General features: G+C 71.4%; 1 protein-coding gene across 4 annotated transcripts; it reads left to right on the plus strand.

Annotated features, from left to right (window-relative positions):
- Positions 1-574: 574 nt before the first annotated feature.
- KMT2D (lysine methyltransferase 2D) lies at positions 575-27111 on the plus strand. Of its 4 annotated transcripts, none has more exons than XM_083814117.1 (55): positions 575-709; positions 2566-2648; positions 2771-2897; positions 2999-3228; positions 3334-3440; positions 3562-3724; positions 3866-4031; positions 4121-4235; positions 4319-4485; positions 4631-5532; positions 5702-5836; positions 5921-6747; positions 6973-7086; positions 7509-7619; positions 7702-7806; positions 8005-8186; positions 8268-8432; positions 8754-8863; positions 8969-9013; positions 9104-9319; positions 9398-9541; positions 9631-9747; positions 9933-10057; positions 10204-10393; positions 10651-10725; positions 10997-11101; positions 11218-11442; positions 11709-11793; positions 11917-12161; positions 12316-12389; positions 12475-12525; positions 12682-14394; positions 14652-14825; positions 14909-15057; positions 15269-17325; positions 17488-17611; positions 17702-17789; positions 17980-18046; positions 18166-18398; positions 18488-21544; positions 21633-21776; positions 21855-22019; positions 22113-22269; positions 22361-22442; positions 22542-22717; positions 23141-23289; positions 23392-23527; positions 23630-23769; positions 24125-25295; positions 25446-25582; positions 25739-25869; positions 25978-26263; positions 26355-26428; positions 26542-26650; positions 26752-27111. In XM_083814117.1, the coding sequence occupies exons 2-55, from the start codon at positions 2600-2602 to the stop codon at positions 26842-26844; spliced, it is 16284 nt and encodes a 5427-aa protein (XP_083670243.1). In that variant the 5' UTR covers positions 575-709; positions 2566-2599; the 3' UTR covers positions 26845-27111. The 4 variants fall into 4 exon arrangements, with proteins under 4 accessions (XP_083670243.1, XP_083670242.1, XP_083670245.1 ...); XM_083814116.1 differs by having other exon boundaries at positions 11218-11400; XM_083814118.1 differs by lacking the exon at positions 575-709 and adding an exon at positions 884-1220.
- Positions 27112-27644: the final 533 nt, after the last annotated feature.

Here is a 27644-nt window from a genome sequence, read left to right on the forward strand (position 1 = left end):
ATTGCCGCTGATTGCCCAATTAGAGCCGGGGGAGGGCAGGAACCGGGGTACGGGGAGGGGGGAGGGCGCCCCACGAGCGGGGCCGGGACGAGACCGGCTGCACACCGCCGTGGGGGTACGGGGGGGGGGGGGGGTCTCTCTCCGGTGCCGCGCTGGTCCCACGGCCACGCGTGACCGTGACGCAGCCTGCCCCGCGCACCCACCCGCGGCGGCCCCCGGGAGAACCGGGAGCGGGGCCGGGAACGGAACCGGGACCCCCCGGTACCGCCCTGCCCCCCCTCCAGGTACCGGACCCCCCCCCCCCCCCGCCCACGTGCGCGCCTCGCGCCCGCTCCGGCACCGCGGGGGTTAATGCGCGCGGAGGGATCCCTCCCGGCAGCAGCGTGCACTGCGGCCCGCGCCGGCCCTCCCCCGTGCCGCAGCGCCGCGCCCTCCGCGCTCCGTCTCCCTCCGCCCGAGCCCCCGCCGACAAAGTAGTGCGGGCGCGGCGGCGGCGGCGCCCCCCCCCCCCCGGCCTTTTCCTTCTCCCGTTCCCCCCCCCCCTCCTCCCTCCCTCCCCGGCCGCGGCCCCGACGAGCGGAGCTGCGGCGGCCCCGGTGCGGCGGGCGGGGCGAGCGGCGGGACCTACTTTCCTCTGGAAATGGCCGCACCGGGGAGCGCCTCCCGCCCCGCTGCCCGGGCCCCGGCGGCGGCGTAGGGGCGGCCGCGGGTAAGGAGCGGCGGGGGCGGCACCGGGGACGGCCCCCCCCACACCCCGTTCACCCCCCCTCCCTCCTCCTCCTCCCCCCCTTCCCCTCCCGGCGGGGCCCCGCGTTTTCCGCTCCCGTTTTCCGCTTCCCCCTTTCCCCCCCCCGGAAGGGAAAAAGTCTCCGCCGCTCGCACCGGCCCCCCCCCCCCCCCGCCGCTCCGTTACCCGGCCCGGGGCCTCGCCTCCGCCTCACCGAGCCGGGAGCCTCCGGGCTCGTCGGGCACCGGACGGGCGGCGGAGGGGCCTTCCCCGGTGGCGGGGCCCCGGGAGCGAGGCCCCCGGGGCTCCCCTTTGTGTCCGGGGCGGCCCCGCCGGTGGGGGGGGGGCCGGGGCCGCCGCCGCCGCTCCCCCCCAACCCCCTCGCCCCCCCCCTCCCCGGTCCCCGGGGCAGGCCCCCGGTGATGCCCGGGGCTCGAAGCGCCGCCGGTTCGCGGGGGGAGGGCCGCCGCCGAGCCGCCGCCTGAGCGCGCAGGTACGGCCCGGGGTAGGCCGCGGCGGGGCCCGGGGCCTGGCGCCACCGGGGCGGCCTGGGCCGGCTTCAGGCTGGGCCCCGGTGGTACCGGGGGAGGTGGTGGTGGTGGTAGTGGGGGGGGGCACCGGGAGGGGGAAGGGGGGTGAACGGGGGGGGGGGGCGCAACGCGCTGCCCCCCCCCCCCACCGGACCGGATCCGTGGCCCCGGTGCACGCCGGGGCCCTTCCGGGGAGCGCGCGGCCCCCCCCCCACACCGGGGATACCGGGAACCGGGATTTGGGGACGGGGGGGTGCGGGGCCAACCCCCCCCCCGCCGCTGCTAGCACCCGGTGGAGCCCCCCCCAAAAAAAAACCGGGCCTCGGTGCGCAGCCGCGGTGGGGCCCAAACGGGAAGGGGGGGGGGGGGGGGCGGTTCTCCGGTTCCCCGGTGGGGAGCCGCGGGGGGGGGTCGGTGCCCCCCCGTTATGGAGCTGGGGGGGGTCGGTTCCTGACCGTGCCCCCCCCCCCCCCCCCCGGTTCCCGGGGGTCGTGCTCCCGGTGCGCGGCTGGGTGCGAGCGGAGCCCCCGGGGGGGGTTGGGGGGCGCGTGGGAAATCCTCCCCCGGGGGGGGGGCACGGCCCTGGCCCCCCCCGCCCCACCGCGTGTCTCGTCCTCGTGGTCCTGGGGGGGCTCAGCCGGATCGGTGCCCCCCCCCCCGGGGAAACTGAGGCACGGGGGTGGGTGGTTCTGGGGGGGGGGGGGGGGGTCCGGTCTTGGCGTCCTCCCGTTACCGCTGTGCCCCCCCCACCCTGTCCCCATGTCCCCCCCCCCCCCTTGGTTTTAACGTGGGCACCGGGGGGGCTTTGCCTGGTGGAGCCGACGGGTCTGTGGGGGGGGCTTGGGGGGGGTTCCCTGGGGGGTTCTGCTGCCCCCTGCACCCCGGGGGGGGGGCGACGTGGGGGTTGCCCCCCCCCCCCGGGTTTAATTGGGATCCACGTGGCCTCGGCGGAGGGGAATGCGCTGCCCCAGATACCCGGGGCTGCCCCACTTGCCCCCCGCCCCGACCCGGGCATCACTGCGGCATGTCCCGGAGGGGGGGGGACACCTGGGGGGGCTCACGGTGATGGGGGGGGAGCGGGCTGTGGGATGCGGGGTCTTAGAGACCCCCCCCCGGGGAAGGGGAACCTGGTTATGGGGAGCAACGCTCGGTGCTGGGCCGAGCCCCTTTACGAGTGCTTTGGGGCGGGGGGGGGGGGGGGGGGGGGGGGGGCTGCTCTGAGGGGCTGGGGGGGGGGGGCACGCAAAGGGCTGGGGGGGGCACGCAAAGGGCTCCGTAGCCCCGCTAACGACTCTCGCGCCCTCGCAGCCACGCGCCTCTCCGGAGGGACGCAGGAGGCAGGATGGACGAACAGAAAGCGACCGGCGAGGACAAGGACGCGGATGCGCCAGGTGAGCGAGGGGCAGGGTGCTTTTTTTGGGGGGGGGGGGGGGGGCTGGTGCTTTCTGACCCCCCCCCACCCAGGACGTGGGTGCTCATCCCAACCGGCTGCTGACCCCCGCGTTCCCCGCAGCCGACGCGCCCGCGCCCTCGGAGGAGATGGGCAGCGCCGAGGGGGACCCCCTGAAACCCCCCGAAGGAGCCTCCGCGGGGCCGGGGCCGGAGAGCGCGGACACGAGAGGACCTCCGCAGGCCGGCAGGTGAGGACTCGGGGGGGGGGCTCAGGGGCAGCGTGGAGCCTTTGGGGGGGGGGGGGGGGGGGGGCTTCTGCACGTCCCCGACGCCCTCTGCCCCCTCGCAGCACGCCAGCCCGCCGCTGCGCCCTCTGCAACTGTGGGGACTGGAGCCTGCACGGGCAGCGGGAGCTGCAGCGCTTCGAGCCCGAGCCCGACTGGCCCGAGCGCCTGGGGGGGCTCGAGCCCCCCGAGGGGCCCGGCGAAGGCCCCCGGGAGCCGGAGCCGGCAGGCGATGACCTGGCGCAGGTTGGGTTCTCCGAGCAAGTGTCTGCGGCGCAGCTCTTCGAGCCGACGGGTGAGTGGGGGTCCCGTGGGGGTTCCCCATCCCGTGGGGGTCCCGTGGCCCCCTGGGGGTCCCAGTCCCATGGGGGTCCCGGTCCCTGACGCCCCCTCCCCGCAGGGCACTGCTGGGTTCACCGCTGGTGCGCAGCCTGGTCCGCCGGCGTGGAGCGTGCCGCAGCGGGGCTGGCCGGCGTGGGCAGAGCTGTTTTCTCAGGGATCTCACAGGTGAGCGGCTCCCGGGGAGGGAGCAGGGGATACGGGGGGCAGGGGGGCAGCGTTCCCCCCCCCCCCCCCCCCCCCCAACCTCATCCCCAGCCTTGACCCCGCCGGGCCGCTCCCCTTCCAGAAATGTGAACACTGTCGGCGGAGGGGGGCCACCATCCCGTGCTGGGCGGCCGGCTGCCCCCGGCTCTACCACTTCCCCTGCGCCGCCGCCAGCGGCTCCTTCCAGTCCATGAAGACTTTTCGGCTCCTGTGTCCCGAGCACGTGGCTGAGGCAGCGCAGATGGGTGCGTGCGGGCCGGGGTCGCCGGCCTGGCTGCTGGGTCCTGCTCCCGAGGGGGCACGGAAGCAGAACCGGGCCTCGGGGCTGGCTGGGAGGGGGGGTTTGCCAGCGGTGGGGGCCCTGACGCCCCTCTCTCCGCGCGCAGAGGATGCCCGCTGCGTGGTGTGCGACGGGCTGGGCGACGCGCGGGACCTGCTCTTCTGCACCAGCTGCGGGCAGCACTACCACGGCGCCTGCCTGGACATCGCGCTCACGCCCCGCACACGCTCGGGCTGGCAGTGCCCCGAGTGCAAAGTGTGCCAAACCTGCAGGTGAGCCCGGCTCCCCGCCAGCCGCCAGGGGCACGCGGGAGGATGGGGCGCTCACGGTTTTTCTCCCCCCCCCGCCCCGTGCCCCGCAGGCAGCCCGGCGAGGACTCCATGATGCTGGTGTGCGAGGCGTGCGACAAGGGCTACCACACCTTCTGCATGGAGCCGGCCATCGAGGGCGTCCCTGCCGACTCCTGGAAGTGCAAGGTGCGCCCCCGCTGCCCCCCCCTTTCTTTAGGGGGCTTTGGGGGTGCCTGCCCCAGCTTTGACGCGCCTCTGCCCTCCCCCAGAGCTGCAGGGTGTGCTCGGACTGCGGCCGGCGCCCGCCGGAGCTCGACCCCGGCTGCCAGTGGCACCGGAGCTACTCGGTGTGCGAGGGCTGCCAGCAGCGGCGCGGCACGGAGGGAGCCTGCGGGGCGCGGGGACAAGCCCCCCCACCGGACCCCGCGGCCCAGGCGTGAGTTGGGATGCACTGGGGGGGGTGTGGGGGGGGGGGGGGAGCGGCTGGGTGCTCCCCCTTGGCAAAAACGGGGAGCTGCTGGGATGGGAGGACCCTGGGGTGGCTGCAGCCCCGCTCCCCTCACCGGGTGCCCCCCATCCAGGCTGGTGGCCCCCGATCGCAGCGAGCTGGAGGAGGTGCCCGTGCCCCCAGCCGAGCCTGAGCCTGCGGGGAGCAACGAGGAGCTGCAGCCGGGGGGGGACGCTGAGGTGGCACCCCCAGGCCACGACGAGTCTCCCCCCGATGAGCCACCTCTTGAGAAGAGGCCCCCTGAAGAGCTGCCCCTTGACGAGCCACCCCTCGAGAAGGTGCCCCCCGAAGAGCTGCCCCTCGAGAAGGTGCCCCCCGATGAGCCACCGCCCCCCGAAGAGCTGCCCCTCCAGAATTCACCCCCTAAAGAGCTGCCCCTCGAGAAGCCGCCCCCTGAAGAGCTGCCCCTCGATGTGCACCCCCCGGAGGAGCCGCCTCCTTGCGTGCTGCCCCCCGACGAGCCCCCACCTGACGAACTGCCCCTCGAGAGATCGCCCCTTGACGAGGCGCCCCCCGACGAGATGCCCCCCACCGAGATGCCCCTCGCCGTGCCACCGCTGGAGGAGCTGCCCCTCGACAAACCTCCGCTTGACATCTCGCCCCCTAACGAGCTGCCCCTGGACAAATCGCCCCCCGACGAGCAGCCCCCTGACGAGCCTTCCCCCATTGAGCTGCCCCCCAGTGAGCAGCCCCCCGACAAACCACCCATTGATGAGCAGCCCCCCGAGGAGCCACCGCTGGACGAGCTGCCCCCCAGCGAGCAGCCCCCCGAGGAACTGCCCCTCGACGAGCAGCCCCCCGAGGAGCCGCCCCGCAGCGAGCAGCCCGTTGATGAGCCGCCCCCTAACGAACCAGCCCTCGATGAGCTGCTCCCCGACAAGCCTCTCCTCGATGAGCTACCCCCCCCGGAAGACCTACGCCCTGCCGAGCCGCTCCCCAGCGAGCTGTCCCCCGAGGAAGACCCCAAGCCGCCAGGTGAATGGGGACCCCTGCGTCCGTCCCGTTTCCCGGGCCCGTGGGGGTCTCACGCGTGGGCCTCTCCCTCAGCCCGTTGCCTGTCCGTGTGCTTTGCCGCCCCGCTGGGGGCGCAGGGGGCGAGGGGACCCCTGTGGCCCCCCTCCTTGACCCCTGCCCCCTCCCGCAGGTCTCCTCCCCGAGGTGGTAGTGGCAGAGGAAGCGCCTGCCCTGGCCCCGGAGGTGCCCTCCGAAGAGGAGATGGAGCTGGAGCCCGAGCCCTTGCTGCTCCCCGAGACCGCACCTCCGCCCCCTGCTCCCCCAGGTGGGTCTGGAGACAGGGAGCTCATGGGGGGGGGGGGTGTCTGTACTGCAGGCTGTGTCACTGTCCCCTCCTCTGTACCCCCAGATCTCTGTGCTGTGTCACCCGCTCGCCCCCCAGCCCCCTCGCCCCACGCCAAGGAGGATGAGGTGCCCGAGCCCCCCAGCAGCCCCGGCACTGCCATGGACACGGAGCCCCCTGGCTCCCCGCCACCCCCCCTGGGCTCCCCCGCCTGCACCCCGGCCCCCGCCGAGCCCCCCGAGGACGAGGAGATGGAGACGGGCGGTGATGAGGGGGGGTCACCGAGCAGCCCCCCTGGAGATGGCCCCCACATCAGCCCAGCCCCAGAACTGGGGCCCTTCCCGGGCCTGCCTGAGGAAGAGGAGGAAGAGGAAGAAGAAGCGCCGAGACTGGAGCGGGAGGGCACCAGCGGCAGCTCCCCGCCGCTGAGCGAGGAGGACGGGCTGGAGGAAGGCCGGGCGGGGGGGGACCCTGAATCCAAGGGGTCCCCCCTGCTCCTGGAGCCGGAGGAGTTGGGCCCCGAGACCCCCATGGAAGTGTGCCCGGCTGGGGAGAAGCTGCTGGAGCGTGGTGACGAGGGAGGCCCCGAGCCCCCCGCCCTGCGCCCCCGGCCCGATATCCTCAACGAGATCTCCAACCTGAGCCAGGGGGACACGAGCAGCAGCTTCCCCGGCTCGGAGCCGCTGCTGGGCTCGCCGGACCCCGAAGGCGGGGGCTCGCTGTCCCTCGAGCTGGGGCTGGCCTCGGCCGACGCCAGCCTGCAGAAGGAGGACGCCGGGTCGCTGCCGCTGGGCGCCGAGACCGACGACTCGCTGCTCTTCGAGCCGGCCGCCAAAGGGGACGGGGACAAGAGCCGGCGGCGCAGCTCCCCGGGGCGCTCCCGTGTCAAGCAGGTACAGAGGGGGGGACCCCACCCCACCGCCCCACCCCGCTGGGGCCGTGCCCCCCTTCCCCGGGCTGCCCTGAGTAGGCGAGGGCCGCGTGCGCGCGATGGGGTGGGACGGGGGCCGTGCCCTTCTGCTGCCTCTGCCCCAGCCGGGACGCGCGCGATGGTGGGGGGGGGTCTGGCCGGGTCGCCCCCAGCTTGCCGTAACCCCCCCCTCTCCCCTTGGCCCTAGGGTCGCAGCAGCAGCTTCCCCGGGCGGAGGCGCCCCCGAGGTGGGTCCCACGGGGGCCGGGGCCGGGGCCGTGCACGCCTGAAGTCGACCACCTCGTCCGTTGACACCCTAGCAGTAAGGCTGGGCTGGGGGCAGAGGCGGGGGGCCCCGGGGGTGTCCCCGAGCTGCTAGGTGGCAGGGCTGAGAGCCGAGAGTCCCCTCCGTCCCCATCCCCAGCACCCCAATCCCTTAGAAAGGCTCGGGAGCCCTTGGGCCGACGGGCGGGCAGGGGTCCCGGGGGAGGCCTGGGGGGTCTGCCTGGGGCTGCGCTGCGGGGCTGGGGGCTTCACCCCACCGGGGTAGGGCTGGTGCGGAGCTGGCTGCCAGGGAGGGGCTGGCTTGCAGGCAGGGGGCTGCTGCTCTCGGATGTTCTCGCGCGCCCCGGTTTAGCACCAGGCTGTGGCCAGCGCTCCCCAAGCCGCGTGGCAAGCAGGGGGGGCCCTGGCCCTGAGCCCCCAGCTTTGCCCCTTGCCCTGAGCCCCCCGCTCTACCCGCAGCTCGCCGACGTGGAGAGCTCGCCCAGCAAGGAGGAAGACGAGGACGATGACGACACGATGCAGAACACGGTCGTCCTCTTCTCCAACACCGACAAGTTTGTGCTCATGCAGGTAACCGGCGTGCTGCGGGACGGGTGGGATGGGCACCTGTCGTCCCCCCCCCCCGGCTCCTCTCACGGCCCCCCTCCTGCAGGACATGTGCGTGGTGTGCGGCAGCTTCGGGCGCGGGGCCGAGGGTCACCTCCTGGCCTGCTCCCAGTGTTCCCAGTGCTACCACCCCTACTGCGTCAACAGCAAGGTGAGGAGGGCTGTGTCCCCCCCATGCCGGGCTGTGCCCCTTGGGGGGCTCAGGCTGGGCGCTTCAGGGCCTGGGGAGGTGCTGGGCACGTCCCCGTGGATGTGTTGCCGCATGCTTTGGGGCGTCCCCTGTGGCCGTGCCACCCCCGGGACCCCCGTGGCTGTGCCGAGGCTCACGTGGCCGCTCTGCCGCCCCCAGATCACGAAGGTGATGCTGCTGAAGGGCTGGCGCTGCGTGGAGTGCATCGTCTGCGAGGTGTGCGGCAAAGCCTCCGACCCCTCCCGGCTCCTGCTCTGCGACGACTGCGACATCAGCTACCACACGTACTGCCTGGACCCGCCGCTGCAGACCGTGCCCAAGGGGGGCTGGAAGTGCAAATGGTGCGTGGGGGGCCCTGGGGAGCCCTGTGGGGGCGGCGAGGGGCCAGCGCTGAGCCCTCTGCTTTCCCCCCCCCCCCCCAGGTGTGTGTGCTGCGTGCAGTGCGGGGCAGCTTCCCCCGGCTTCCACTGCGAGTGGCAGAACAACTACACGCACTGCGCGCCCTGCGCCAGCCTCGTCGTCTGCCCCTTCTGCCGCGAGAAGTACGTGGAGGACGACCTGCTCATCCAGTGCCGGCACTGCGATCGGTGAGCCCCAGGGCTTGGGGGGGGGGGGGGGGGATGCAGCCCCCTCGGTCGCCGCACGCACTGAGGGCTTGCGGTGGCGCTGGGGTTCCGTGCGCCTCTGCCAAGCTTCGGTGCCGCGCAGGAGGTTTGGGATCTCTGAGCGTCCAGCAGCATTGCTGGGGTCTCACCCCAAAGATTTCTGCCTACTTTGGGGGTGTTTTCAAGTTCTGCGCGGGGTAGCAGCCCTGCTCAGGAACGTATCGACGGGGGCAGCTTGGGGTTTTGTGGATCTGGTGTTTTGTGGGGGGACCGGGGCACGTGACGGGTCCCCGCTCTCCGCAGGTGGCTGCATGCGGCGTGCGACAGCCTCTTCACGGAGGAAGAGGTGGAGCAGGCGGCAGATGAAGGCTTCGACTGCAGCGCCTGCCAGCCCTACGTGGTCAAACCAGCCGGTGAGCACCCGGGGAGGGGGACCCCGTGAGGTTTGGGGTCCTCCGTGAGATTTGGGGGCTGTGGGGCAGCACGGCCTCACCTCTGCGCCTGCTTTTCCCCTGCAGTGCCCGCACCTCCCTCGGAGATCTCCGCGAAGGCCAAGGAGCCAGGTACGTGTGGTGCTGTGCTCGGTGCTGCCGGCTTCCCGGGGACCTTCCCGGTGCCGCTCACGCACCCAGTGCCCGTTTCTGTCCCCGCAGAGCCCCAGTATTTCCGCTTCGAGGGCGTGTGGCTGACGGAGACGGGCATGGCGGTGCTGCGCAACCTCTCCATGTCGCCCCTGCACAAGCGGCGGCAGCGCAAGGCACGCCTGGGCGCCCTGAACGGGGAGGGGGGGCTGGAGGGGGGAGACCCCCTGGGCCCCGATGACAAGAAGGACGGCGACCTGGACGCCGATGAGCTGCTCAAGGCTGAAGGTGTGTTTTTGGGGAGGGGGTGAGCCGGGAAAGGGGGCTGCTGAGGGGGCCCTGCTAACGCTGCTCCCCTTTTGGCAGTGGGGGTCGAGCACATGGAGTGCGAGATCAAACTGGAGGCGCTGGCCAGCCCTGACCGGGACGTGGGGGCTGACGCGGATTCGGGGAAGGGGCTGGAGGACCCGGACGAGTGCAAGAAGAGGAAGCGCAAACCCTACCGGCCGGGTGAGTGCTGCCCACGGCTGCTGCCCACGCGGCCGGGCTGCCCTGGAGCTGCCGTGACCACCCCCCACCTCCTGCTCTGCACCCCCCAGGCATCGGCGGCTTCATGGTGCGACAGCGCAAGTCCCACACCCGCCTGAAGAAGGTCCCGGCGGTGCTGGCTGAAGTGGGGCGCGAGGGGCTGAGCGCCGAGGGGCACCCGGAGGACGGTAGGGACCCGCAGAGCCCCTTCCCCTTGTCCCCCTGCCACCTGGGTGTCCTCAGGGGACGGAGAGGGACAGGAGGGGTGCGCCCAGGGGTGCGGCGATGGAGCCGTGCTCGAGCCCTTCATTGCAGCACGAGGACAGCCCCGAGCTCATTCACGGAGAGGAATTAACGGGGCTGCCGTTTGTAGGGACTCCTGGGGACCTCCCTGCGGAGGGTGGCCTGGATCCGGGCTCGGCAGAGGGGGACGAGAAGAAGAAGCGCCGGGGGAGGAAGAAGAGCAAGCTGGAGGACATGTTCCCCCCATACCTGCAGGTGGGATGGCGAGGGGACGGGGATGGGGATGAAGGACGGGGGGGGGGACACACACCGTGCTGGGTGGGGTGGAGGTGAGGGGATCGCAGCGGGCAGAGGGGACACGGTGGCACCAACTTCTCTTCCTCCTCCTCCTCCTTGGCCAGGAGGCGTTTTTTGGGAAGGCGCTGATGGACCTGAGCAGGAAGGCGCTGCTGGCGGCGGGCGGCGTGGGGGACGGCGCAGCGCGCCCCTCCCTAGGCCAGGGAGCCCCCCGGCACAAGGGGGACCCCAGCGTGGCCGGGGCGCTGCAGGGAGCCCCCCCCGACAGGAGGGACCCCCCCACACACCCCCGAGGTGAGCAGGGAGCAGCGGGAGTCCCAGCCCTGGTGGCGGGGATGTTATTAGGGGGGGATCACTGGGGTACAGGGACCCGCTGTGGGCACTGGGGGGGCGTCGGGGGACAGCGAGGTGTGGGTCGGGGGGCACCGGGGAGGGACCGGGGGACAACAAGGTGTGGGTCGGGGGGCAGCAAGGGGGTCAGGGGACACCGGGGGGGTTGCCCCCCCTCCTAACCAGGCAGCCCGGCCCTGCTGAAGCCTGGTGCTTGGCAGGGGACGACAGCACCGACGGCAGCGCCACAGCCCCCGATGACGATGGCAAGGACGACACAAAGGCCGAGGACCTGGGTGAGCCCTGCGACCCCCCTGGGACCCCTTCACCCCCGGTCAGGGCTCGTTAGGAGCCTCCGGAGGCCTTCGAGGGGCGGCCTAGAGCTCTAGGCAGGGCGGAAAGTAGTGCCCCTGGGTGGGGTGGCGCTCTGCGTGCCCTGGAGATCTGGGGGTTGCTGTCTGCGCAATAGGGCTGGGGGCTGGGGGGGTGTTGTGGGGGCCTGGAGGGGTCCGGGGGGGGGCGTCCCAGACTGGCCACTGAGGGCATCACGCTCACTGCTCCCTGCAGGGACCGACGACCCCAAGAACTCCCCAGATCCCGGGGACGCCGAGAAGCCGGCCACCCCCGGGGAGGGCGCGCTGAGCTCCGACCTCGACAAGATCCCCACGGAAGGTGAGGGTCCCCCAGGGTCCCCCCGTCACCGCTGGGGGGCAGGGGGCCAGGACGCCCCCCCAGTTCCTTCCCCAGCTCCCGGCGGTGGGGCTCAGCTCCCCCTTGTCCTCCCGCAGAGCTGCCCAAGATGGAGAGCAAGGACGTGCAGCAGCTCTTCAAGGACGTGCTGGGCTCGGCCGAGCGCGCCGAGCAGCCCCTGAACTGCGTGGCGCCGGGGATGGAGGCCGGGGGCGCGGGGCAGGACCCCAGCCGGGCGCAGCGGCCGTTCCTGCCGGGAGACCTCCAGCTGCCGGGGCAGGGTGGGTGGAAGCAGCAGAGCCCCGAGCCCCGGGGAAGTCCCGGTGGGTGCAGGAGGGGGGCAGTTCCCTCCCTTTGCCTTGGGAAAGCTGCCGTGCCGCGTCTTCCTCCCCGCTTTCTTCCCTGAACGGGAGCAGTGGCTGTGGCCCAGCAAGGGCTCGGGCTTCTGGGTCTTCCTTGTTGCGCTGGGAATGAACGCGAAAGCTTTTGGGGGGCGCGTGGTGGGGGGGGGTCTTGTACTGCTAAAGGCTGATCAAGTGGGCTCGAGGCCGTGCTCTGCCCGCTGCGTGACCGTCTCCTTCTCTCGCAGGGAGCGTTTCTCTGGGCTCGCTCTCTGGTGCTGTCTCCTTGGAGTCATATTCGGGAGTCTGCCAGTCCCCGTTCCTCGATAACCGGTGAGTGGGTGGCGGGGGGGGGGGGGGGGGGCTGAGGTTGACTCCTCAAGCACAACTTGAATGCCCAGGGGCCCCCTTCTCCCCATGCCCTGCCTGCCCGTGACACCCTGTCCCCCCCCGCAGGGAGCGGAGCGGCTTCTTCAGCCCGGATCACTGCGAACCCGAGAGCCCCTGGGCCAGCAGCTCGGCCACCACCACCCCCTCGACCCCCACGACGCCCACGACGGAGGGCGAGGGCGACGGGCTGTCCTACAACCAGCGCAGCCTGCAGCGCTGGGAGAAGGACGAGGAGCTCGGCGAGCTCTCCACCATCTCCCCCGTGCTCTACGCCAACATGAACTTCCCCAACCTCAAGCAGGATTATCCAGGTAGGGCTCTGGGAGGGGCTTTGGGGGCCGGGGGGGAGGGCGGACGGAGTTGCTGCCTGGATAAGGGGGATCCCCCCAGGGTTCTGGGTGGGCTCGTCGGGCTAACGCTGACTTTCTCCTCCTCTTGTACCCTCTGCTGCTACCGGACTCCCAGACTGGTCGAGCCGCTGCAAGCAGATCATGAAGCTCTGGAGGAAGGTCCCCGCCACGGACAAAGCCCCCTATTTGGTGAGTGCCGGGGGGCAATGGGGTGGGTGGGGGGCACGGGGGGCTCCCCGGGGCTGCGAGTCAGCTGCCTTCGTGTTTTTGTTAGCAAAAGGCCAAAGATAACCGGGCGGCTCATCGCATCAACAAGGTGCAGAAGGTACGTGCTGGGGCGAGAGGTGCCCGGCGGCCCTGTCCTAGCCCTGGGGGGGGGACCTGGCGCCCCCCCTCCTGCCCCGTTAGCCCCTTCCCCAGCCCGCAGGGAGGGTCGGCGTGCTGCGTCCCCACGGCCCTGACGGCCGGGCTCTCTCTGCAGCAGGCCGAGAGCCAGATCAACAAGCAGACCAAAGGGGAGGGACTGCGCAAGCCGGAGAGGCCCTCGCTGCACCTGCGGATCCCGGTGCCGCCGGGGACACAGCCCGTCTACATCGGCAGCCCCCCCGCCACGGGCGAGGGCTTCCTGAAGCCCCCGTCGGGGGCCGCCGGGGGGCCAGAATCGCCCAGCGAGCTCTTCCTCAAGCTCCCCCCCCAGTCCCCTGCCCAAGTGCCTTCGCACGACCCCTACGGCGCGGCGCCCGCCTATGCGCTGGAGCCCCGCTTCCCCTCGCCCCTGGGCCAGAGCCCCACGGCGGGCGCTGCCTTCCAGCCCTTCCCCGCTCAGCCCCTCGCCGCTCCCCGCACTCTCCCCGGCTCCCAGCCCCCCGACTTCCACCCCACGCCCCCCGGTACCCCCCGGCACCAGCCCGGCACCCCTGACCCCTTCCTAAAGCCCCGGTGCCCCTCCTTGGACAACCTCTCGGTGCCGGGGAGCCCCAGCGCCCGCCCTCCCGAGGCCCTGCTCTCACCCCTGCCTTTCGGGGAGCAGAAGAAGGGCCTGGAGGTAAAGAAGGAGGAGGGAGGGGGGAGCCTGGGGGTCTGCTCGCCCGGCTATGCGCCCACCATGGGCTACGGGGACTCCCCGGGCGGCCCCCACCTCTCCGCCGCGGAGCTGAAGGCGGCCGACGTCTTCAAAGCCCCCATGACCCCGCGGGTTTCTCAGGTAGAGCCGCAGAGCCCGGGGCTGGGGCACCGACCCCCCGACCCCCATCCCTTGGCCCCCTCGTCCCCCAGCCACCCCGACCTCTACCGCCAGTCGCCCTACCCCGACCCCTACGCGCAGCCCCCGCTGACGCCCCGGCCGCAGCCCCCTCCCGAGGCCTGCTGCGCCCTCCCGCCGCGCTCCCTGCCCTCGGAGCCCTTCTCCCGCGTCCCCGCCAGCCCCCAGTCCCAGTCCAGCTCCCAGTCCCCCCTCACGCCCCGGCCGCTCTCCAACGAAGCCTTCTGCCAGTCGCCCGTCACCCCCCGCTTCCAGTCCCCGGACCCTTACTCCCAGCCCCCCTCTCGGCCCCAGTCCCGGGACCCCTTCACCCCCCTGCACAAACCGCCCCGGCCCCAAATGCCGGAGCCGGGCTTCAAGTCGGTGCCCCTCTCGCACAGCCCGGCGGCCGGCGGGGGCTTTGGGACCACCCCAGCGGGTGAGCCCCACGCCAAGGTGCCAGGTGGGCAGCAGCAGCAGCCCCCCTTCGCCCGTTCCCCCGGCGCCAGCGTCTTCCCGGGCAGCCAGCCCCCCATGCGCTTCACCTTCCCCCCGGCCGTCTCGGAGCCGCTCAAGGGTTCCCCGTCCCACCAGCCCCACGGGATCAACAGCCATTTTGTCCCCGGCAAGCCCCAGAGCTCAGCCTACGCCTCGTCCCCCGGTTTCCACCAGGCCGGCAGCCCCCTGGGGCCGGGCGCCGGGGCTGCCGACACCACCTACAGCCTCTCGCCCCTCCGGCCGCCCTCGGTGCTGCCCCAGCAGCCCTCAGCGCCCCCCCAGCAGCCGGACGCCGCCATCGCCTTCCTGCCCCGAGCCGCCCTGGGGGCTGACAAGAGGGAGGAGGCGGCTGCGGGGCTCACGGCGCCCCCAAACCGGGACCTGGCCGAGCTGCCCGGTAGCCAGGACGGGGCCATGGCCACCGTGAGCCAGTCGGAGCTGGAGAAGCAGAGGCAGGTGAGGGCTCGCCAGGGGGTCGCGTGGGATCCGGCTGGGTTTGGGATGGGCTGCGAGGGAGGAACGTGGGGCATCGCGGTTGGTAATGGGATCGAAGAGAGCCCAGCTCCACGTTTGTTAGCCCTCCAGAGCTGCAAAGGGAGCACAGGCGCCGGAGTGGGGGCAGCAGCCAAAGGTCTGTTGGTTTGTCCCCATCTCGGGGCCAGTGGGGTCTTGCTCTACGCCTGTGCTTGCTCCTAACGCTCTGCTTCCCCCAGCGCCAGCGGCTCCGCGAGCTGCTCATCCGCCAGCAGATCCAGCGCAACAGCCTGCGGCAGGAGAAGGAGAGCGCGGTGGCCGCTGCCACCCCCTCGCCCGCGGGCTGGGCCCCCGAGGCCGGCAGCCAGAGCTTTGAGCTGAGCCGCGGCATGGCCGCCTACCAGCCGGCACAGGTAGGGGGGCACGGGGACACGGCTCGGCTCGGGGTTCGGGATAAACCGATGGCCGGGGTGACGCTTGTGCCCTTTTCTTTTAGGATAAGGGTCTTTTGGGGTCGCTGGCCACCGCAGCTGGCAGCGGGAAGCTGCCCGGCTCGGTCATGGTGCAGGCGGCGTTCGGGCAGGACGAGCGGCTCTCCCGGCCCCCGCCGGCTGCCACCCCGGCTGCCCTGGACATCAACGGCAGGTGAGCGCCCCGCACGCGGCTCAGAAACGAGCAGGACGAGGGCCATGTGCCCCCCCAGCTCCTGCTCACGGGACTTGTTCCGGAGGGATGGGGTAGCTGCACGTCCGCAGGATGCGGCTGGAGGGGATCGGAACGCTGCGGGGTGCCCCGTGCACGGTGGGTCGGGGTCGGGGCAGTGCTGAGCTGCCCCTGACACCGCGGTGTCTTGCAGGGCGGCAGTGGGGCCCCCCCAGGCCTTTTACCCTCGCGGGGTCTTCCCGGCGCCGTCCCCGCAGCAGCACCTGTGGCAGCAGCAGCAGCAGCAGGCAGCCGCGGCCCTGCGGCTCCCCGTCACCTCCCGCTTCGCCCCCCCAGCCGCTGGCACCCCCGTGGGCAGCCTGGGCGCCCGCCTGCCAACTCCTCCCGAGCCGGTGCCCGCTTCGCCCGGCACCCTGGGCGCACCCTTCATCGAGCTGCGGCACAACGTGCAGAAGGGGCCTGGGGGGGTCGTGGGCTCCCCCTTCGCTCCCCAGGCTCCCCGGCCTCGCTTTTTCCTGCCCGGGGAGGAGGGCGCCCCGCAGCCCCTCTGCGCCCCCGCCATGCCCATGCAGGCGCTCCCCACCCCGGCGCTGCAGCCCCAGAAGATGCCGGTGCCCCTGCCGCCCGCCTCGCCGCAAGGCGCCGAGATGAGCAACAGCCACCACCAGCTGCACGCTAAGGCGGTGCCCCCCGTGCCGCTGCCCACCCCCAGCCTGGAGCTGCAACACGTCCCCCCGCGCCCGCTCTCCTCCAGCTCTGCCCTGCGCCCCGAGGGCCCCAAGGAAGGCCCCGCACCAGCTCCGGCCCCGGGCAAGAGCCAGCTGAGCCTGGAGGGCGGACGGCTGCCCTGCGAGGTGCCGGTGGAGCCCGATTTGGACGACGACTTCGGCTCCCACAAGGACCTGGAAGACGACGACGATTTGGCAAATCTGAGCCTGGATCCGGACGTGGCCAAAGGGGACGATGACTTGGGCAACCTGGACAGCCTGGAGACGGCGGACCCCCACCTGGACGACCTGCTGAACGGCGACGAGTTCGACCTGCTGGCCTACACCGACCCCGAGCTGGACACGGGTGACAAGAAGGACATCTTCAACGAGCACCTGCGCCTGGTCGAGTCAGCCAACGAGAAGGCCGAGCGCGAGGCCCAGCTCAAGACGGAGCCAGCGGGACCCAGCTTGAAGCTCCCTGATCCTGACGACGGCAAAGACGCGGCCCCGTCGGCGGAGAACCAGGAGGTGCCCAAGGAAGGGCTGGTGCCGGGGGTGGGCTTGGGGCCCGCTCCCTGCCCGCCTGGCACCGCGCTGGCACCCGAGCCAGCCTTCAAGGCGCAGGGTTTGGAGACGAAGGCGCTGCCCACCGACGTCAAGCCCAAGCTGGAGGAAGGCTGCCTGAAGACATCGCCCTGCCAGTTCACCGCCGGTGGCCCCGAGCGGCTCCCAGTCCCCGTCAAGTCGGAGGCCCTGCAGGGCACGGATAAGATCTCTGCCTCTGTGGGGATGACCCTCAAGCCCGGCCAGACCCTGCTGAGCCCCGGCGCCGGCCCTGCTCGCCTCGGCTTGACTCATTTCCCAAACAGCGGCTCTGTGCTGGAGAAGGACCCTTATGCTGGCCCTGGTCGCGGGCTGGCCCCTGCCCAGCTGGGCAGCCAGAGCAACCCTTTGCTGGAAAAGTTTGAGCTCGACAGCAGGGCGCTGGGCTTGGGCAGCGCCCGGCACTCGCCAGCCGATGACCTGGATAAAATGGAGAGCTCGCTGGTAGCCAGCGAGCTGCCGCTGCTCATCGAGGACCTGCTGGAGCACGAGAAGAAGGAGCTGCAGAAGAAGCAGCAGATGTCAGCCCACCTGCCCCGGGGCACCCCACACCTCCCGGCCCCAGGGCACCCCATGCTGCACGCGGCGGCGGCCGGGCAGCCCCTGGAGGCGCAGCCGCCCCGCCTGGGCACCCCGCAGGCCCCCCTCCAGCTGGGGCTGGTGACCAGACCGCAGCTGATGCCGCCACAGCCCCCCCGGCTCGGCACTCCCCAGCAAGGCCCGGCGCTGGCCCCCCACATGGGCATGGCCCCGGGGCAGCCCCACGTCCTGGCAGCCCCCCACGGCGTGCAGGTGGCCCTGGCGCAGCCGCAGCAGAGCCAGCAGCAGGTGCTCGTGCAGAAGCCGATGGCCGGGGTGCAGCCGCCCTCCCTGGGCCTGAAGCCCCCCCAGCTCGTCATGCAGCAGCAGTTGGCCAACAGCTTCTTCCCAGACACAGGTAGGGGCATCGCCTTCACCGCAGCCTGAATCTGGCCCCGGCAGCTGCGTGGGGCCGTCCCGGAGGCAGCCGGGGTGGTTGGCTTGTCTTTTTGGGGCGTGGGGCTCTCGTGGGTTGGGGACGTGGTGCGGCAAAGGGTGAATTTCTTCCCAATTCTTGCAGACCTGGATAAGTTTGCTGCCGAGGACATCATGGACCCCATTGCCAAGGCGAAAATGGTGGCGCTGAAGGGCATCAAGAAGGTGATGGCCCAGGGCAGCATCGGGGTGGCCCCAGGCATGAACAGGTAAGGGAAGGGGCATGGCGGGCAGAGGGCATGGGGTGGGTGAGGGCGCATCGGCCTCGGCTCATCCCTTCTCCCTGCGCCTCCCCAAAGGCAACAGGTTTCCCTGCTGGCTCAGCGGCTCTCGGGAGGCCCGGCCGTGTCGGAGATGCAGAACCACATGCTGGCGGGAAGCGGGCAGGTGAGCAGGGGGCACAGGGGGACGGGTCCCCCCCCAGGACTGCCTGGCTGTGAGGGGTAGGGTCCCTGCCGGGCAGGAGCTGCACCGGCCAGCAGCTTCATGGTCCCCTGGGGAGCTGTGGGGAGGAGACAGGGACACCGAGGAGGGGGCACAGCACGGCACACGTCACCAATGCTCCCCTCTGTGCCAGGAACGGAGCGGCACCGACCCAACGCAGGCTCGCCCCAACCCCCCCACCTTCGCACAAGGCGTCATCAGTGAGTACCGAAACGGCACGGAGAGGGGGCAAGGCCTCGTCCTGCCTGCACGGGCTGGGCTGAGCTGGGCTCCGGAGCTGGGGACCCTGCTGAGCCGAGCCCTCTCCCCGCTCCCGCAGACGAGGCCGACCAGCGGCAGTACGAGGAGTGGCTCTTCCACACCCAGCAGCTCCTGCAGATGCAGCTGAAGGTGCTGGAGGAGCAGATCGGGGCGCACCGCAAGTCGCGCAAGGCGCTCTGCGCCAAGCAGCGCACCGCCAAGAAGGCCGGCCGGGAGTTCCCCGAGGCCGACGCCGAGAAGCTGAAGCTGGTTACGGAGCAGCAGAGCAAGATCCAGAAGCAGCTGGACCAGGTAGGGTTACGCGGGCGGGTGGGCGGGCTCCCCGTCTTTTTGCGGGGTGCCCCGGTGCTAATGCCCCCCTGTCCCCCCCCCCCCCGCAGGTGCGGAAGCAGCAGAAGGAGCACACCAACCTCATGGCCGAGTACCGCAACAAGCAGCAGCAGCACCAGCACCAAGCCTCGGCCGTCATGGCCCTGAGCCCTTCACAGAGCCCCCGCCTCATGTCCAAGCTCCCCGGGCAGCTCCTCTCGGCACACGGCGTCCAGCAGCCGCCGGGGGCCGTGGTGGGTGCCCAAGGCCTTGGCCAGCAGCCGGGGCAGCCCGGGGGGCTGCGCCTGCCCCAGGGCGGCGTGTCCATGGCCGTGCAGCAGGGCCTGTCCTTCATGGGCCAGCAGGCGGTGGGGAACGCCCCGGTGCCCGGCACCTCTAACGCTTTCTTCCCCGGGAACCCTGCGCTCCGCGGGCTGGCCGCCGACAGCCGTCTGATGCAGGAGAGGCAGCTTCAGAGGATGCAGCTGGCCCAGAAACTGCAGCAGCAGCAGAATATGCTGGGGCAGGTGTCCCTGCAGCAGCAGCAACAGGGCGTCATGGGACAGGCGTCCATGCAGCAGTCGGGTGTGATGGGGCAGGCGTCGATGCAGCAAGCGGGCGTCATGGCACAGGCGTCGATGCAGCAATCGGGTGTGATGGGACAGGCGTCGATGCAGCAGCCGGGCGTCATGGGGCAGGTGTCGATGCAGCAAGCAGGTGTCATGGGACAGGCTTCAATGCAGCCACAGGGCATCATGGCCCAGACTTCGATGCAGCAGCCCGGTGTCATGGCACAGACGCCGATGCAGCAGCCGGGTGTCATGGGACAAGCTTCGATGCAGCAGCCGGGTGTCATGGGACAAACTCCGATGCAACAGCCGAGTGTCATGGGACAAGCCTCCATGCAGCAGCCGGGTGTCATGGGACAAGCTTCGATGCAGCAGCCGGGTGTCATGGGACAAACTCCGATGCAACAGCCGAGTGTCATGGGACAAGCCTCCATGCAGCAGCCGGGTGTCATGGGACAAGCTTCGATGCAGCAGCCCGGTGTCATGGCCCAGACTTCGATGCAGCAGCCCGGTGTCATGGGACAAGCCTCGATGCAGCAGCCGGGCGTCATGGCCCAGACCTCGATGCAGCAGCCGGGCGTCATGGGACAAGGCTCGATGCCCGCAGCTATGGTAGGGCAGCAGCAGGCGGCAGCAGCCCCGCAGCCGGGGGCCGTGGGGCAGCCCATGGTGCCGAAGCAGCCGGCGGTGATGGGCAGCCAGCAGAGCCTGCTGGTGCAGCAGCTCTCGCCCCAGCAGCAGCAGCAGCAGCCGGGCTTGCTGGGCCACGCGCCGGGGCTGCAGCACCAGGCGGTGCTGGGCCACCCCGCGCCCCAGCGCCAGGTCCTTCTTGCCCAGCACCAGCAGCGGGTGCTGGGGTCGCCCCAGCTGGCGCCGCAGCCTCCGGGGATGCTGGGGCACCGCCTCGTGCTCTCCCAGCAGCTGGGGCAGGCGCGGGCGCTGCTGGCCCCGCAGCAGCAGAACTCGGCAGCCGCCCAGCCGGGCCTCCTGGGGTTGGGCCAGGGGCAGCCCCCCATCCAGCACTTTCAGCAGCATGGGGCGATGGGCCAGGCTCCCTCCGTGCTGCACCTGAGTCAGGGAATGCAGCCGGCCCCTGTGGTCCTGGCTGCCAAGGACCAGCCCGGAGGAGCGGATGGCAGCGCCCTGCCCGCTGAGGGCAACGAGAGCGGGGGGCAGCTGCACGGAGGGGGCCCTCAGGAGCAGCAGCAGGGAGCCCTCAACCCCCCAGGGCTTGGGGGGCCGGAGCCCCAAGCCCCTAAGCACCAGGCTGAGCTGGGGCAAGGTCAGCAGCTCCTCTTGGGCTCCCCACAGCCGGGTGTCCTGGGCTCCCTGCCTGCCCAACCGGGGCTGCGGGCGGCTACTGCACCGGGCCCCTTGTTAGCCCCACCGCAGAGCCCCGGGGCCCCGCGCCCCGAGCTGTCGCAGCTGCACGGGGACACCGCTGGGGCTGCAGAGCCGCAGACGGGCTGCGGGACGGGCAAGGTGCCGGCAGGCTCATTGCAGGGCCAGCCGCAGCCCCCGCGGCTCCAGAGCCCCGGGCAGCCCAAAGCAGGGCCAGCGCCACAGCCGGGGGCCACTGCCACCACCGCGCTGTCCCCAGGCCTCCTGGGGCAGGTGCCGGGGCCGGTGATGGGCCAGATCCGGGCTCAGCTCCAGGGCGTCCTGGCGAAAAACCCGCAGCTGCGGCACCTCACACCCCAGCAGCAGCAGCAGCTCCAGGCCCTCCTGGTGCAGCGGCACCAGCAGAGCCTGCTGCAGCAGAGCCAGGCGCTCCGGCAGCCCGGCCCCTTCCCCGGGCAGGCCCCGGAGCACAGCCCCCAGGCTCGCCAGCCGCCTCCCCGCCCGCTGGGACCCCTCTTCCAGGCCCGGCCGGGTGCCCCAGCAGAGGAGCAGGGTGCGGGCGGGCAGGCACGGGGGCAGCCCCCCACCGGCACCCCTCAGCAGCCCCTGGCTGAGCTGGTGCAGGCAGCCCTGGCTGCTCGTGGCCCCCAGCCTGGCCTCGTCCGGCTCCCCACACCGCCGGCCCCCTCGCCCCTGGGCACAGGCTGCATCCCCCAGCACCTGGCCAGCCCCGAGCAGAGTCCCCAAGAGCCAAAGAAGATGTCACCGGGGGTCCCAGCCTCGGTCCCCAGCCCGGCGGAGCAGGGGCTAGCACCCGATGCGGCGCGTGGCCCCTGGGACCCCGAGGCACCCGGTGCCGACCCGGCTGACCCCGGTGAGACCCACGTCAACGGGGCTGTGCCGGCGGGCGAGCCCCCCCAGGTGTCAGTGAAGCAGGAGCCGAAGGAGGAGGCGGCAGCGGCGGCAGCGGTGCAAGGCGAGCTGGAGGGGGATGAGGCAGCCAGGCTGGAGGCCAACGGGGAGCCCGGGGCTGCCCAAGGCAGCAGCCCACTGGTGCCGGGTGGCCGCTCCGAGGCCGGTCACCTCCTGCTGCAGAAGCTGCTGAGGGCCAAGAACGTGCAGCTCTCGGCGCAGTGCCCGGGCGAGCTCAACGGGCACGCTGAGGGCCGGGGCGCCGGGATGGAGCCGCGGCCGCAGTCGGTGCTGCTGGGCCGGGAGGTGAGCAGGGTGCTGCGGGATGGGGCCGGGCACAGAGAGCCCCCGGGGTTGCGCTCAGCACGGCTCCCGTTCCTCTTTTCCTCCCCAGGACCCCTCCATCGCCCGCAAGCCAGCAGTCACCAAACCCAAGCGGGTGCAGAAGGGGAACGAGCGGGTCCCGGCCTCCCGCAAGAAGCTGCGCAAGGACGAGGGGCTGCGGCCCGGCGAGGCGCTGATGAAGCAGCTCAAACAGGTACGGAGAGGGGGGCCGGGGCTGCGGCGTGGGGCCGTCCCCGTCCTCATCCCCCCCAGCTCACCGCTCTGCCCCCAGGAGCTCTCGCTGCTGCCGCTGACGGAGCCGACCATCACGGCCAACTTCAGCCTCTTCGCGCCCTTCGGCAGCAGCCCCATCAACGGCAAGAGCCAGCTGCGGGGCGCCTTCGGCAGCGCCGTGCTGGACAGCGTGCCCGACTACTACTCCCAGCTGCTCACCAAGGTGAGGGGGGGAGGCTGCAGCCGTGTCCCCTGCCCCGATCTGGGGGCCCTGGGGCGCCGCAGCGTGCTCACGCCCCGCTGTCCCCCTCCCCAGAACAACCTCAGCAACCCACCCACGCCGCCCTCCTCGCTGCCCCCCACGCCGCCCCCCTCCGTGCAGCAGAAGATGGTGAACGGCGTCACGGCCCCCGAGGAGCTGGGCGAGCAGCCCAAGGACCCCGACCCGGCCCGCGAGCCCCATGGCCAGAAAGGTGAGCCTGGACGGTGCTGGGTGGCATGCCCCCACCCCTGCCGCCTTGGGGGACCCCCAACCCCGGTGACACTCGTCCCTTCCCCGCGCAGACACGTCGGCTGTGGAGGTGAAGAGCCTGGACCTGCTGGCGGCTCTGCCCACCCCCCCGCACAACCAAACCGAGGATGTTAGGTGAGCTGCTGGCCTCGGGGACCCCCTGCCCTGGGGTGGGGGGGTGACGCCGGCCGCTTGGCCAGCACCAGCACGGCTGTGACGCCTTCGTCCCCGCAGGATGGAGAGCGACGACGAGAGCGACTCCCCCGACAGCATCGTCCCGGCCTCGTCCCCTGAGAGCGTGCTGGGCGAGGAGCTGCTCCGCTTCCCCCTGCTCAGCGAGGCCAAGCCGGAGCTGGAGGAACGCGTGCTGTCCCCCATCATCCCCATCATCCCCCGCGCCAGCATCCCAGGTGGGCTCGGGGGGGCACGGGGGGGCACAGGCCTGGAATATGCAAGGCAAGGCAGGAGGGGGGCGGGCGGGCACGTAGATCAGTGAGGAAGGGGGCTCTGGGGCACGTGGACTGGGTGGGGGGGGTTCATTTGGATCAAGTGGGAGTAAGGGAGGGCAGGGGGGTCTGCAGGGGGGGGCGCAGATCGGGTGGGAGGGTGTCTGTGGGGCGTAGGGACCTGTAGGAGGGGAGATAGGGATGGGTAGGGCAAGGTGGGGCAGGAGAAGGGTCCTTGGGGAGGGGTCCATGGGGTGCTCTCCCAGCTGCTCCCTGCACCCATGGGTGCTGGGTGCTCTCTGCCCCTGTCGCCGTACCCTGCTCTCTGTCGCCTGGGTGGTCGGGTGGGGCCCGCACGGCTCTGACCCCCCCCTCTCCCCACACCAGTGTTCCCTGACACGAAGCCCTACGAGGCCGCGGAGCCTTTCGGGACACCTCCGGGGAAGGTGGGGGCAGCCGGCCTGGGCGCCCCGTGGGAGAAGGGCAAGAGCAGCGAGGTCTCCGTCATGCTGACCGTGTCTGCGGCAGCCGCCAAGGTGAGCGAGGGGATGAGGCCGGCAAGACACCGGGGGCACCGTCGGTGTCCCCGTGCGGTGACAGCCAGGGCCGCGGACCCATCACGTCCCTCTTCCATCCAGAACCTCAACGGGGTGATGCTGGCCATGGCCGAGCTGCTGAGCGTGAAGATCCCCAGCTCCTACGAGGTGCTGTTCCCGGACGGCCCCATGCGAGCGGCCGTGGTCGAGGCTAAGAAGGTGGAGGTGGACGTGGCCGGTGAGCATCCACCTTGTCCCTCGTCACCACGGGTCCCTTGTCCCCAGGCCGGGCACCCGGTGTCCCCGTGCTGGACGCCCTGTGACAGGCTGTCTGTCACAGGGATGCTGGGGGGCAAAGAGAAGGTGGCGCTGGCCGGGAAGGTGCCGGAGAGCAGCTCGGAGTGGCTGAAGCAGTTCGATGCGGTGCTGCCCGGGTACAGCCTCAAGGGCGAGCTGGATCTCCTGACGCTGCTCAGACAGGTCAGCAGGGCCTGGGGTCCCTTGGGGGGGGCTCTGCGGCCATGAGAGAGGAGTAGGGGGGGTCTCCGTGGGGATGTGGCCGTGGGAAAAGGGTTTTGGGGTGCCTGCGAGGCTACGTGGGGGCACTGGAGGGGGAGCCCTTTGGGACCGAGGTGTGTGTGGGGGTGCCTGGAGGACTGAGGTCTGCCCGTGGAGAGGTGCTGAGGCCCTTGTGGGACCGTGTCACCCCAGGGTCCCGTGGAAAGGGTTGGGGAGGTCCTTGCAGGTCTGGGAATGCGATGGGTTGCTGCAGGGACCCCCCCACTGCGATGCATGGGGGAGATGGGGGGGTCTGACAGCATCCCCCGTGCCTCAGGAGAGCCCCGTGCCCGAGAAGACCCTGCACCACGGCTACGTCAACAACGTCTCCAACCTGGACGTGCGGCAGCTCTCCGTCATGCCCCAGGAGCCCTCGCCCCCCTTGTCCCCCTCCGTCCCCTCCCCATCCAGCCCCGCCGAGGCCGCCAGAGTCCCCGACCCCGAGGCTGCCCACGAGGCGGCCCCGGCACCCCCCTCGCCACTGCCCCCCGCCCCCTCGCCAGCCCCCGGGGAAGAGGGGGCCGCGGCCCCCCACTCGCCGCCCCGCTTCAAGCCGCGCTCGCGGCCGCCGGAGGACGGGGACGAAGCCCGGCCGCGGCTGAAGAAGTGGAAGGGGGTGCGGTGGAAACGGCTGCGCTTCCTGGTCACCATCCAGAAAGGGGGGGCCAAGCGGGACGGCGACAAGGAGATCGCGGAGTTCATCGACAAGCTGGGCACCACGCTGCGCCCCGAGAAGGTGCCGCGGGACCTGCGCAAGTGCTGCTTCTGCCACGAGGAGGGCGACGGGGCGACGGACGGGCCGGCCCGCCTGCTCAACCTCGACCTCGACCTCTGGGTCCACCTGAACTGCGCCCTGTGGTCCACGGAGGTCTACGAGACGCAGGGGGGGGCCCTGATCAACGTGGAGGTGGCCCTGCACCGCGGGCTGCTCACCAAGTGCTCCCTGTGCCAGAAAACCGGCGCCACCAACAGCTGCAACCGCATCCGCTGCCCCAGCGTCTACCACTTCGCCTGCGCCATCCGCGCCAAGTGCATGTTCTTCAAGGACAAGACGATGCTGTGCCCGCTGCACAAGCTGAAGGGCCCCTGCGAGCAGGAGCTGAGCACCTTCACCGTCTTCCGGCGCGTCTACATCGAGCGGGACGAGGTGAAGCAGATCGCCAGCATCATCCAGCGGGGCGAGCGGCTCCACATGTTCCGCGTGGGCGGGCTGGTCTTCCACGCCATCGGGCAGCTCCTGCCGCACCAGATGGCCGACTTCCACAGCGTCACGGCCCTCTACCCCGTGGGCTACGAGGCCACGCGCATCTACTGGAGCCTGCGGACCAACAACCGCCGCTGCTGCTACCGCTGCACCATCTGCGAGAACAACGGCCGCCCCGAGTTCGTCGTGCAGGTCATCGAGCAGGGCCTGGAGGATCTGGTCTTCTCCGACTCTTCGCCGCAGGGTGAGCACGATGGGGAGATGCTGGTGCTGCCTTCCTCCTCCCCAGAGCTGCGGTTGAGCCTCCGGCTGCTTTGGGAAGGGGGGAACGGGGTAAAAAGCGTCCTCGAGCTGCGGGTCCGTGGCTCAGTCCCCGCTCTTTTTCCCTTGGCAGCCGTCTGGAACCGGATCATCGAGCCGGTGGCGATGATGAGGAAGGAGGCCGACATGCTGCGGCTCTTCCCCGAGTACCTGAAGGGCGAGGAGCTCTTCGGCCTCACGGTGCACGCGGTGCTGCGCATCGCCGAGTCGGTAGGTCCCAGGGCTGGGCCGGGGGGCTTTGGGGTGGGGGGGGTGTTTCCCCTCTGCAGCCCCCTCGAGAAAGGACCGGCGGCCGTGCCGGTGGGGCTGGGGGTGGCCGTGGTGCTGCCGCTCAACCCCCGGCCCCTCGGCTCCCTCCTTCGGCAGCTGCCCGGCGTGGAGAGCTGCCAGAACTACCTGTTCCGCTACGGGCGCCATCCGCTCATGGAGCTGCCGCTGATGATCAACCCCACCGGCTGCGCCCGCGCCGAGCCCAAGATCCTCACCCACTACAAGCGGTGAGCGGGGCGCCGAGGGCTGGGGCCCCTGGGAGAGCCGGGATCCCCCGGGGCACCCCCTCGGCTCTGACACCCTCCCACTGTGTCCCCCCCCTGCTCCTTTGGCAGGCCCCACACCCTGAACAGCACAAGCATGTCCAAGGCCTACCAGAGCACGTTCACGGGCGAGACCAACACGCCCTACAGCAAGCAGTTCGTGCACTCCAAGTCCTCCCAGTACCGGCGCCTGAAGACGGAGTGGAAGAACAACGTCTACCTGGCGCGGTCCCGCATCCAGGGCCTGGGGCTCTACGCCGCCAAGGACATCGAGAAGCACACCATGGTCATCGAGTACATCGGCACCATCATCCGCAACGAGGTGGCCAACCGGCGCGAGAAGATCTACGAGGAGCAGGTGGGGGCCCTGGGGGGGTTTTGGGGGGCCGTGGGGGGGTTGTGGGAGGCTTGGGGCAGCAGTCTCACACCTTCTATCCCCCCCCCCCTAGAACCGCGGCATCTACATGTTCCGCATCAACAACGAGCACGTCATTGACGCCACGCTGACGGGGGGCCCGGCCAGGTGAGCGTGGGGCCATGCCCCCCACCCCCAACCCTTCCGCAGAGGACCCCTGGTGCCTCCCCCCCCCCAGCTCGGTGCTGATGCCGCCGTGCCCCCCTCCCACCCACCCCCAGGTACATCAACCACTCGTGCGCCCCCAACTGCGTGGCCGAAGTCGTGACCTTCGACAAGGAGGACAAGATCATCATCATCTCCAGCCGGCGCATCCCCAAGGGGGAGGAGGTCAGGCGGGGGGCACGGGGCGGCCGGGGTTGGGGGGGGGGTGGAGAGGGGGGGTTTTGGGGCGCGGGGCCGTGCCGTGCGTGACTCCCTGCTCCCCCCAGCTCACCTACGACTACCAGTTCGACTTCGAGGACGATCAGCACAAGATCCCCTGCCACTGCGGAGCCTGGAACTGCCGAAAGTGGATGAACTAGCTGCGAGAGAACGGGGGGCCGGGGGTGGCTCGGAGCCCTCTCGGGGACGTGCCAGTGTCCCCCAAGGGCCCTCCGCCGGGGACGGGGCCCCGGGGCCACGGAGGTGCCAGGGCGGTTGATGGCGGCCACCGGGGCACGGAGGCCGCCGGCCCGGCCCGAGCGGGGACAGACGGACGGACGGACGGACTGGCAACTCAGGGTTTTCTTTGCTTCGTCCTTCGAGGAAGGGGGGGGGGGGCCTGGCGAGCCTCCCCTTCCCCCCCCCCCCCCCCCCAAAAAACCAACCCCCCCCTCACTCCCCCGCCCGCCTCCCTCGTGGCGGGGGGAGCCACGGAGGTGGGGGGGGGGGGGAGCAGGAGCGGTCCCAGCGGAGCCGGAGCGAGTTGGGAGCCGCCGGCCTGGATTTTTAGAAACAAACCTTAATAATATTTGCTCGCTAATTACCAAGGTAACACAGACTCCTTGAGCTCGACAATCCGGGCTCTGCCCCGTCGTGCGCCGGCGGCGGCCAGAGCTCGCCTCGGTTCCTTTTTTTTGTTTTGTTTTGTTTTGTTTTTCTTTTTTTTTCTTTTTTCTTTTTTTTTTTTTTGCTCTCTTCTTCTTTTTGTGCGTCTCGGATGAGCCCCGGAGCGAGCGGAGCGACGCGGGAGGAAAAGGCGCGCGCGCAGCGAGGGCCCCCGCCAGACACAAGGAGCTTCTGCACCCAAACCTACCTCATTTCAAGTGTTAGATTTTTCGTTGTTTTTAAATGTGAGCCCCCCACCCCCCCCAACACCCCTACCCCCCCCCAGCCTCCCACG

Source organism: Anser anser (genome assembly GCF_964211835.1).
Source record: "Anser anser genome assembly, chromosome: 30".
Lineage (NCBI taxonomy): Eukaryota > Metazoa > Chordata > Aves > Anseriformes > Anatidae > Anser > Anser anser.

What these genes read in the sequence shown, in the direction of transcription:
- KMT2D (XM_083814117.1), top strand. Translation starts at nt 2,600, where the DNA reads ATGGACGAACAGAAAGCGACCGGCGAGGACAAGGACGCGGATGCGCCA. An exon ending in TGAGCTGCTCAAGGCTGAAG is followed by an intron (nt 9,320 to 9,397) that starts GTGTGTTTTTGG and finishes CCCTTTTGGCAG; the next exon opens with TGGGGGTCGAGCACATGGAG. An exon ending in CTTCGCACAAGGCGTCATCA is followed by an intron (nt 18,047 to 18,165) that starts GTGAGTACCGAA and finishes CCGCTCCCGCAG; the next exon opens with ACGAGGCCGACCAGCGGCAG.